The 12,110-nt window shown below is 35.1% G+C and overlaps 1 protein-coding gene across 1 annotated transcript; it reads right to left on the reverse strand.

Annotated features, from left to right (window-relative positions):
• Positions 1 to 3,229: 3,229 nt before the first annotated feature.
• On the reverse strand, positions 3,230 to 11,756 carry LOC146138242 (uncharacterized). The gene is made up of 12 exons (XM_083394080.1): positions 11,580 to 11,756; positions 10,505 to 10,712; positions 10,081 to 10,187; positions 9,675 to 9,747; positions 9,439 to 9,565; positions 7,925 to 8,090; positions 7,183 to 7,351; positions 6,905 to 7,002; positions 5,967 to 6,038; positions 4,882 to 5,037; positions 4,009 to 4,171; positions 3,230 to 3,549 (listed from the first exon to the last, which is right to left on the reverse strand). Exons 1-12 carry the CDS (start codon positions 11,682 to 11,684, stop codon positions 3,422 to 3,424), a joined length of 1,572 nt encoding a protein of 523 aa, XP_083250206.1. The 5' UTR covers positions 11,685 to 11,756; the 3' UTR covers positions 3,230 to 3,421.
• Between the last annotated feature and the right edge of the window lie 354 nt (positions 11,757 to 12,110).

Here is a 12,110-nt window from a genome sequence, read left to right on the forward strand (position 1 = left end):
TGTTCTTGATTTATATACGCGATGCATGATAAAATAAATTCGAGTGGTACTGTAAACAATGGCATTTATATTCTAATTTAAAATAAATTTGACTTTAGAGTGCATCATTTACACAACGCAATACGCCATATAATGCATATCGCCTTTGGGATGAATATATTTAGGCAAAACGGAAAAAAAGTTTGCGCTAAGCACAAAAACATTATATTTTCTATTAAACTTGACTATAAAAGTATAGTTTTGGAGGGCCATGATCTGAAAGCCCTGTGATGCAACAATTAGGAGCCAAAATAAAAACTCTTAGCCGCACCAACTTTTGAAATACAGTACAACGCATTTACACCACACGGCCACGCGGCGGACAGCAACTATATAATGACAAAACTTTTTTACAATACAGGTTTTGTTAGGAGTTCCACTAGACGTCGCACCATATTATATATATACTGGTTTCTATTTTATTTTGCTGTATAAAAAAGGGGCGACTCTTTCTGACTATGTATTCATAAGCATAGACCTTACTCATGATCAACTAAATAATTCACGTCAAGATGTAGCTTTGCGGCGTCACATTTCGAAGTAACTTTGTAACGTCACGTTATGACGTAATTTTGTGACGCAACGTCTCAAAAAACAAGAATCCTGGATTTGCGCCTGATAAAACGTTGTCTGATTCGGGACATGGCGATTATTTCAACGTGCCAGTTGATAGCGCCAATCCTATATTTAAGCATCCTATCGTATTTCTGTTATAAGCGCACCAATATTTCGACAAGCGGTCGGTTGGCGATATCTAAATCTAAGAACACTATGTTGGCGTTTTTTTCTTTTTTTTAATTCTATGATTTCATTTTATTTATTCTTGTTGAAGTTGTATAACATTTAGCATGGGTAATATATACCAGGTTTAATTTTAACATTGTTAATAAAAGAGGTATCGAAAAAGTTACGTGCTGGTTAATATATCTTGTACCTCAATGTTTCAGCTAATATTCTTTATTATGAGGCGGTGAAGGCTGCGCAAGGTCGAACACGGCGTACCATCCAGGAAACTATAATTGTCAATCCATATTATTGAGGGATAAGGGTTTACTGAATTATATGTCACTCTTCATAGCATTTGTTCTTAACCCGGGGGTACGCGAACCCCCAGAAGTTTATGGTAAGATTTCCAAGGTGGTATTTAATGGTTGCAAGTTTTATTTAATATTACTAACATGGCGTACTTAATAAAGAGCTTAGTTCGGATTTATGGAGATTAACTGTTAGTGCTAGTTACGTATTACCATTTTTTGTCTGTCAACTTACAAAAGGTTTGCTTTGGCGAACAACTTATCAGAAAAAATTGGAAACACTGAACTATAGAATAATACAAGAAACTGAAATTATATTCAGAATGACAAGCGCTCGTGAAGTCAAAATGAAACGAGTTATTACCATTCTTTATTAGAAAGGGAAAAAAAGATTTATATAAATACCTGAGAATACATATGTGATAGGCATAAAATAATATGTGCTGCACTTATACCCTTCACACGTCCCGGTTTAAGAACCCCTGGTATAGATAAATCTATTCGAAATAAAGACAAATTTCGTTACCATCTTGCGAATCATACTTTTGTATTATTTGAAACGTTTAGGCATAACAATGTTTGTATAAGATCATCTAACAAAAAAGTTTAAAGATAATAGCAAAAGAGTGTTGAATAAGGTTTAAATTAGACATGAAATTGTAATATACAGTAATTAAAATCTAAAATCATTTTTAAAAAAAGCGTCTCTTTACAGCAGTGCTTTTCAACCTTTTTGCTGGAGTGGAACCCTATGGAAGCATTTCACTGGCTCGAGGAACCCCAGTGCAATAATTCCACTGGTGCGAAGAACCCCAGTGTAATGAACACACCCCAATTAGCTACACAATTTAGAAATGGCGGAACACCTGGCCAGTACTAGCGGAACCCTTAGGTTCCGCGGAACCCTTGTTGAAAACCACTGCATTACAGTCTACCTTCCTCGAATACAATTTTATAACATGTTTGCAATATGACCGTTGGTAACATCTTTCCAACCTAAAACTTTAACAATGTACAGGCGTTGTTTGCTTTTAATGTGCATTGACCAAACTGGCATTGAGCAAATATAGCTAATAATATGATGTAAAACCTACTAAGAATGTAAGAATATTTGTATGTACCAAATGCGTCAAATGTCTTAAAAGCTTGCTAATTTAAACCAAACAAGAGCGAATTAGTTTCCCCCATTGGAATACGTAACCGACAATCTCCTAGGTATATTTATACTCTATAGCAGGGGTGGGCAATTATTTTTAGACGCGGGCCGCATGAGAAACCTAAAATATTGTGGCGGGCGTCATACTCTGACGGTGTAAAATAAATAATCAACCAATTTATTATTACGTAAAAAATTTGCGACTATATGTTTGTTTGAAAATGCAAACTTTAATTTAGATTTAGATGGTACGTGAAGCATTGAGCACCGACTAAAAATGTACATTGCTTGATATATTAGCGTTTATTAAGTTGTGGGGCGTGTTGACCCAAAGCTTTAAAATACGTGAAAATTTCGTACGAAAAACTTAACTATATGTTTTTTCTTCTTGTTTAAAACTTTAAGTTACCGATGTGTTACAAAGTTTAACAAACTTAGCCTAATATTTATATATATTTTAAATATTAGGCTAAGTTTGTTAAACTTTCGTTGGAGAGAGTGCCACTGAGCAGAGGACGCTGTTTGTCAGTGAAGTTGCCAAAAAATCGCGTGGAACATAGAGCAACACAGAAGAGATTCGCGCTTAAAGAACTTCCGTTTTAGCATTTAGAACAGGCTAAAAATCGAATTTGGCGGGGTCTTGACAAGATCTGTTGCCCTGGTTTTCGCTTAGTCTATGTATTTTATTGAAAATAAGCCGCGGGCCGGATAAAACTGCTTGGCGGGCCGGATCCGGCCCGCGGGCCGTATGTTGCCCAGGTCTGCTCTATAGGCTGAATTTTCGTGGTATATTTGTGCAAAGTTTGACTGGGCACAGTAGCTTTTTTAGGGTTACGTTTTATGACATTACTTTCTTTTTTGTACAGTCAACTCTTCCCATAATTACATTATTGATCCTTCCTGAAGTAAACAACTAACTGGTTTAAAATCTATATCTTTAAAGCCGCGTAAATAAACAGACAAAAGTTAAGTAGCTGTATTTTAGCACTTATTACTCGATATTATTTCATACTTTTCTGAAACGTGCAACAATAGGTTATAACAGTGCGTTAAAAGTTCGATTAAAAATATTTAGGTCTTACGACCTGAAACATTAAAAGTCGATTAAAAAATATTTAGGTGTTACGACCTGAATGGTATAACGGTATAGAAATGATGTTTTCTTATTAGTAAAAGGAAGCTATAATCCCCGTTAACTTCTCGGGTTTATGTTCTCCATTTCACGCAACTGCCTTCTTAAAATCTTGCCACTGGCCGTTTTGGGAATTGAGCTTAGGAACTCCACTCCGCCCTTCAGTAACTTGAATTTTGAAAGTTGACCTGGGAAAAAGTTCTTTCTTTTATCGATATATTGTTTTCACATTTACAAAAAAATGTTTTCACAAGAACAAAAATCGTATATTGCAATGGCAATTGCAATACCGTGTTACAGGTAAAAGGCCAAAGTTTTTAATTTCTAAATTTTACCGATACACGTTATCCAAAAAATTCAACATTATTCCACTAAACTAAAAAAGTATAGAAACTTAAAAATATAAAAAAAAATCATTATATTCTTAAGTTAATTATAGTTCATACCTAAATTTTAAAATTACCAATACATAGCCTACAATCATGCACTTCAAAACTGGTAAAAAAACTCATCAGACAAAATTCACAAAAAAAAAATTTTTTGATTTAATATTACAAGCCCAATCGAATTAAAGGAGGGTAATCAAACAAGTAGTCTCACTGTGTCGTTTGGCTTGCAAGGCTCGATAAATGCTTGGCATTACCAACCTTTCATATAGTCGTGAACTTGCTCCTCTGTAAGCGTCTGGTCTTTCTTAACAATAAATGCTTTTGGCAATTCTCCGGCCTCGCTGTCACTCACACCTATAACACCTGCGTCAGCGATTTTAGGATGGCGCAACAAAGTTTCTTCCAACTCGGCAGGGGCAACCTATGTATTTGTAAAACATAATTCTCTTTTAGAAAACCTGGACAGCCAGAACAATTCGAATATTATTCAAACATTGATATTATTTTTTGCCTAAACTGAAGAGGAAAGCCTTACGGACTTAGAAATAACCTGCGCCACACTATACAATTAAGTGCGGCCCCGCATTGAAATTTTGTGAATGTACAAAACCACAAAAGAAAACCTAACAAATGTTTATACAGAAGCATTCCCTGGGGTTGGTTTCGCCAGTGTCAGGGACTAACAGCATTCTGCCGAATCGTGACAAACTTTTTTTTAAAGAAATACCAAAAATTAATCTGCTATATAAGTGCGATATAATTTAGGCCAGTAAGTCTAGGTAAAAAGGCCTAAACTTCGTACTAATTGCAACAGAATGCTTTCTTGTCGATTTATCACGGGAAAGATCACACAAAAAATAAAAAAAGTTAAAAAAAAATATCGTTTCTAAGACGACATAATGACTTTATCCATATTTATTTTTCCAAGAATTTTTTTTGTTACACCTCTATCGTCTTAGTTGTGTTCTGATTTTGCAATATATTTATGTTTAATTTAAAACCAAAACGAATTAAGCACCTTTGCTATATAGTGCAACCCATTCGAAACATTACTAAATATGCTTTCCATTTTTGCAAAGTTTGAAGCAAACAACAGCTGCCACAGATATGGTAAGTTTACTCATAAATCACCTGAAAACCTTTAACTTTAATCAATTCTTTCAGTCTATCGATGACAAACACAAATCCTTTCTTGTCATAATGACCAATGTCGCCAGTGTGAAGCCAACCATCCGTGTCAATACATTCTGCAGTGGCCGTCGGATTTTTGTAATAGCCCTTCATTACCTGTCAAACGTAATTAAACATGCATTACTACATGTAATTTGGTACGGGTAACTTTGATAATGGCTTTTCATGTTAGCTGAGCAAGGCTAGAAAAAGTACGTTGCCAATTTAAACTAACCACTACGGCCATACTATGACCGTCTTTCCGATACCACATTAAAGCAAGAATTTCAGCCATAATTTATCAAGCAACGCAGCGAACCTTTTAAAAGACGTAGGTTGGCAAATAGATAACTAAACTTGTTAACGCTCAAGCAAGTTTTGGCCAAACAAATATTTTTTTGGTTTGTTTTCTTTAATAAACATAGTAAGACGTCATTTGGTATTGAATCGGATCGCGATATGTTTTGTTCAAAATATCGGGTATCGGAATAAAATGTCAAGTATCGGACATTCCTATTAAGTTGTAAAACATGTCAAAACCAACCGGGGACCGGCCAAGCGCTAGTTTTAGTACCACACCTGTACTAGGATTGTGTTGGTGCTGATCTGATGCTAGACATTTGCTCTATAGTTCAATTAGAAATACTTTTAACAAAACTTAAGATAACTAAGCTTCCGGCGCTAAACCAAAGTTTTACTAGATAATGGTAAAAAGTTATATCTTTAAATGTTTAGTTTTATCAATTTCGCTTATATGATCATAGTAATGATGACTTTTTTATACGATACAAAGATACGAAGTGTCGGATACAGATTACACGAATTTCAACAACTTGGCTATACCAGGGTAATCTTCCGGACAAACAATTTTGGACACTTAACGATTGTTTACCGGATCCCCCAAATCAGTTGGCCTACAGATGCAAGTTCAACAGGGCTAAAACATAATACTTGAGGTGAGATTTCAACACATACCATCCAACAAACTGCAACCGTGGCTATACCCTGACATTTGCAAATTCACACGTAACAGTAATTTCTCAAACCTGCGGCCCTTTCATGCAAAGTTCGCCATCCTGATTAGGGCCGACTTCGTCTTGGGTTTCCACATCTATAACCTGAATAGAGGTACAAGCCAACCCGGATAAATTTGTTATACAATACAATGCTGGCGTGAATACATCGATATTATTACGGTATGGCCTAAACTAGATAACGGCACCAAAAAACACACTTTTCGGAAAAAACGTAATGTATGGAAACAGCAACACGTCTTGGTTACCATACTGGCAGCTATACATTTTTAAGAAACATTTTGTGTGCCAAAAATAGAAAGATTAAAGCAAAGATTTCCAAATTGAATTAAGATATTTATGAATTGGGCCACAAAACGTTTTTTGTAATTTTGGGAATAATCTTTTGCAAATAGGCGTGCAGGCAGGGCAAAAATAAACAAAAATCCTTGATGCGCCATTTTCATACAGCAAGGCAACTAAATTATCTTTTATTAGTAGGATCCGTTTTGCCCAGCCAGAGGTGCATTTTGCCCCGTGCAAAATCGGCAAAAAGGTTAATTTCTTCAGAAGGTATACTTCTTTCAGTTGTTTGTTTTGGCATTGGAGTAACCTACCATAAGACCTTCGGTTGCTACAATACTGATAAAAATATTTTGTAAAACTTGAAAAATAGGATTTATCCCAAGGGGCCGTTTTTCTCACCTTTTCCTAATAAGCGATAAGAGTATGGAAACAACAACTACATGAATTGGATAGCATATACCTGCAGCAATACATTTGATTGTAAGTTATAATTGTACGATTTATATATATCCGTTCGCAAACTTATTTTCTATTCTAATTCTGCTAAAATAGTTTGAGAACGACTGGTTTGTCACAAATAATAAATGCGATTTCTTTTGTGGGCGTTGCAATAAGTCAAATATATATTGTAAGTTAAAAACAAAATAAGGTTTAGTTTTACCCACTTTAAGTTGTGTGTTCGGGACAACCACTCCAACAGATTTCATGGGGTAAACCTGGCTGACAGATGCAGTTGCAGGTACACCCTCTGTCATACCCCAAGCTACAAGCAAAAACAATAAATTTAAACGTATGTCGTAAAAATTGATTTACACCAATATTTCTGCAATTATTATTTTTCACATTCAAAGAGTATCCAGACTCTTTAGAGGCGGTGTATCTAAATCTTATACAAAATATTACTACACAAACAAAAAATCCATTTATGTTTTGGAGCATTTACCCTGTACAAGGTGGAATCCAAATTTTTTAGTAACCGACAGCGCCACACCGCTTGGGAGTGGGGCAGCCCCGCTCAAAACCTGTTTCAGAGACGACGTGTCATACTTTGATGAAATCGTGGTTTTATCCATGGCCACGAGTATAGGGGGGACGGCAAGAAAATAGGTAACCTTTGGAAAGATAAAAAGGAATAAATCTTTAACTAAATTTTGCTGATGTTGCGTTTATTATTACCATTAGTCGTTTAAAAACAAGGAATAGTTATTATCAGTGTTGTAATGACTTAAGTCACTGTTTTCAAAATCACTTGACTTGACGTAAGTCTTTTGGACGAAGGACTTGACTTGGACTTCAGTCATTTTGTCAAATAACTTGGGAGTAAATCAAGTGTTTTTTTTTAATAAAAGTGTTGCACATTAAACACTCTTATTGCTGTATACTGCGTTTGTGTTTTTTTAGTTAAACTATTGTTTATAATCGGGCGAGTTTACAATTTTAATAATTTACTTTTATGTCAATGACATGACTTGAAATCTACTTGCTCTCATAATGACTTGACTTGGGCAATCGATGACTTGGACTGGGACTTGACTTGTTATTTTTGCAAAAGACTTGACTTGGACTTCAGTTATTTTTCCAATGACTTGACTTGGACTTAAGTCTTTTTTTTAAAATGACTACTTTACAACACTGGTTATTAATTACTATATACATAAAAAATGGAATATGAAACGCAGAAATACCCTGTGTTTCTCGATTGCGATAAAGAGGCCCTCCAAGTCAAATCTCCTGTCAAGAACGATAGTAGAGCCTTGACACAAGCTCAGCAAAGTAAAGAGGATTCCGTAAATGTGAAATTGTGGCAGTATAAGATAAAGGACGTCGAGCGTAGAAAGGTGAAGAGATATTCTAAAAAAACAGACTTTTAACGCAAAGTGCGTACAACATTTTTACACAACCTAATAGTTCTGACATGAACCGTCAAAGTATAAAAACTATACCTATACCGTTATGCAGCACAAATTTCTTTTAATGTTTAAATTTTAATGTAAAAGAGTGTGGCGAATTTTATTATTGGTTTTGAAGTAAGAAATAAACCTATAAGTAATAAAACCTGAAACAAAAAACTATAGCAGAGCACTATACTTTAATTAGGCCATACGATCACTCAACAGGCCAATATACATTAAGCAGACTTTTATTTAAATTTATGTTGGACATGAAGCAATATCCAAATCCAGTAACCAAAATTAAGGTGCCCATATGAATCATAGTGAAAATAAATAAAACATTGAATAAACAGTCATCAGTTATTCGTTCAGGACAGTGGTCGGCAACCGTGGGCCGCGGCCCAAATGTGGGCCTTTACCTAAGTTTAGTGGGAGCGAGCTATTTTTAATAGGTAGTTTTATCATGTGGTTGTTGGCCGCGTGACTAATAACTGTACATTTATTGTACTAAATTTTAAATATAATTGTGTGCGGCGTACCATTGTGACGTCACTTTAAAAATGTGCATGTCCCCGGCTTTATACAAAAATCCTGGATTGTCCCCTGTTGTCGTTATGGTTTTACGTAATGGGTCTTTTAATAGCTCTGCAAACAGCATGTCGGGCCGCGTAGAAAAAGTTTGCCGACCACTGGTTTAGGAGATAATGTTTCGGAATTTTCGGCAGATTCAGGGCCACGATGCGCCATTCTGGTATAAAAGTGATGACCGTTTGGTTTCATTTTGCATTATGCGCAATCCTGTACGTGTTTCGCCTAATAAATTTTAACTGTGGATTCACAAAACAATACAAACAACTCATCCGAAATTGTGTTTTTTTATATAAACAACAAATGTGGCCAAATTGGTGTAATGGGTCGTATTTGATTTCAAAGAGGTTTGTGCAAATATTTATAATATATATATTATTTTAATTCTGCAAATTAGCCTACATGTTAGTTATAGTATTGTGTGGTTATAAACAAAGTCATGTTACATCGAAATAAAATCACGGCCACTGGGTTAAGATAAAAAGCTTAAAATAAAACTAAGCCATACAGCAGTGATTCTTAAATTTTTTTCACCCAAAGGAGGGGGGCATATATATTGTATTATTCAATGAGGAAAAAAAGATACTACGTGAACTCATTGAGCATTTCACGAGGATCCCACGAATAAACCATTTCTACAAAGGAAAGAAAGACAAACAAAGGAGCAAAACCTTAAATGGTTGTTTTCAATTGCATAAGAAGTTGTGTAAAATTCCAACCTGCATATATTTATAATAGCGTTGATGTTTTGACTAGTAAGCATGACTCCTTTTGGTGTTCCTGTTGTTCCACTAGAATAAGGGAGCAGTGTCACGTCATCAACACTAAGTTGGACTTCAGGAAAGTCTAAATTCAGTATACCAAACAATGAAAAAATCAAGTACCGTGGTATTTTGTTTGTTAAAATCGGTAGGCCTAAAAACTATATCATAATTTCCGCAAAACTCAAACAGACCTTTATCAGAAACTCCATCAATTAGGTCAGTAGCAGATTTAAACTCTGCATTCTTTTTTATTGTGAACAGCTCCTGGTAAAATAAGTTTAAGTTAAAAAAATTGAGTAGCCATTATATTCTATCCATGTCCACTGTAATTACAATATTTGACTTAACCATAAAATAATAATAAATTATTCATATTTCTTGTAAACAAACCAACAGTTAATATGTAATTCCCGAAAGACGCACTAGTTTGAAATGACCCCAGCGTTTCAAATCAGATTACATCAGGTTACATTTACTTATCTAAGGAAACAAGTAAATACAAAAAACAAAACAGACGATGATTCATGCAAATAAGGTCGAAACCGTATTGCTATTTAGCAGTTCACAACATTTTCTAAATTAATTAATCCGACCGACCTGGATAGAGTTTACGGAATCTTTAACCACTTTCATCTTTTCAGCATGACAAGAGTCGAAGAACACGAACTTGGGTTCAGAGTGAGTAAGTTGCGCGGTTATTTCAACTGAAATCATGTTAAAAATATTGTATAACACGAAAATAGAGCTTACAGTGTGTGTTTTAAAGTACAAACATTTGTACTTCAGCATTTGTGTTTTAAGAACAGTTTCCCTTTAAGAATTTCGGAATACAATAGCCAAGTATTAAATTTGCCGAAGTCCATCATCTTACGTAGGCTATCAAGTTCAACCGATGTCAATCATTGAAACACGCTTCTTATCAGTCAAGGTTTAAACCACATAACCAAGATTTACACGATTACCTCTTTTCTCATATCATATGGGATTTAATTTATATTCGTGCCTAAGAAAACTATCCCACCTGGCGTGTATTGCGGGTTGCACGTCGTGATAATAGCTCCACAGCACCAAGCCCCTATTACAATAATAATGTAATCGGCACAGTTCAGACTGCACATCGCAACGACGTCACCCTTTTGTAGGCCGAGTTTGTGCAAGGCAGCGGCGCAACGCATCGACTGTTCTCGTACGTCCGCCAACGTCAAGACCTTTCCTGAACCGTCGTCAACCTGAAACGGCAATGTTTTACCAAAATATATATTTATTTACACTGTTGAATTGCACCAACGAAATTTAAAATTCTTCTGTTTTATTGACTCTTTAAAAATTAAAAATGTTACATCAACATTGCAAATCGTCTTTCCGGTGTTGTGGTCTAATTATCAGTACAGCGTGTTTTTTAATCATAGTTGGTAACACCATTAGGCGTCATTTAATCACCGGCAAACACGTTAAATAGCATTTAGCGTCCATAAATCAAATAAAATTATTTTTTAATTTTTTTAAATTTAGAAAATACTTACAAAACAAAAACATTTGACAAAAAAATTAAAAACTGAATGGCAAAACTCAAAAGAAAAACATTCCACAAAGTGATTTTGATAAGGTGTGTTCGATAGCAGTGGTACTTAAAAACCATTGAATAAAATAACTAATTGTGAGTCAAATAAATAGGCTAGTACAGTGCTTTTCAACCCGTGGAATGGTACGCACTGGTGCGGATGAAAAAAATTGTAACGCGGATGACAAACGTCGTGCGGATAAATGTGCGGAAAAATGGTACATGTTATTAGTTTTTAGTATGTGTAATACAGTAAACAAATAAGCTGGGGTGCCCGTAGCAATTACAGTAATATAGCCTCGTATAGTGGTTCATTGCAGCTTAAGCTATCTATTTTATATCGGTCAAGGCTTAGGCACACGGTTTTAATACACAAACCCTTTCATTGTTATTTCACAAATAAAACTAAAGTTTGCAAACTTACTGTGCTTGTTCCGTGCGGATGAAAGTTATCCGCAATAAAAAAGTGCTGATGGAAACATTTAAGGTTGAAAAGCACTGGGCTAGAATAACTTTTAATACAAACAAAACATACCATGGCAGTAGCATCTTGATTGTGCACTTTCATGCTCTCTAGTATATACAAGCCAAGTGGAACTTGTGGGATGACAACATCTGGAAACGTACTTTTTAACACCATAGCAAAACAACCCTTGCTTTTCAATTGTATCAGAATAAACTTAACAACTAAAACAGGTTTGCGGTATCAACTGTCAAAAACTAACAAATAATTATCAGACATTTGGTAATCGCTTTACAAAAAATGAAAGGCTAAAATGTACCTTGCCTAACTTGGTAAAATCGAATACAATATGGTCTCTTATATTTATTCTTTTTAGCACTAGATCAATAGATGTGATTTTGTTCGAAACAACTATACGACGAAATCAAGCTCGTTGTGAAATATTCGACGTTCCACTGATCATATTAATTGGCATTACAGCTATCTAAATACTTTTGCAGTGGGAATACAATATTGGGTTAACTCGTTCGTGTCCTAACTGCAGCCTATACAGAGCGTAACATAGCGATTTCAGCGGTCAGCTATAAACAAAGTTTTGTTACG

The sequence above is a fragment of the Ascidiella aspersa genome, chromosome 7, assembly GCF_963924565.1.
Source record: "Ascidiella aspersa chromosome 7, kaAscAspe10.2, whole genome shotgun sequence".
Taxonomy (NCBI): Eukaryota; Metazoa; Chordata; class Ascidiacea; order Phlebobranchia; family Ascidiidae; genus Ascidiella; species Ascidiella aspersa.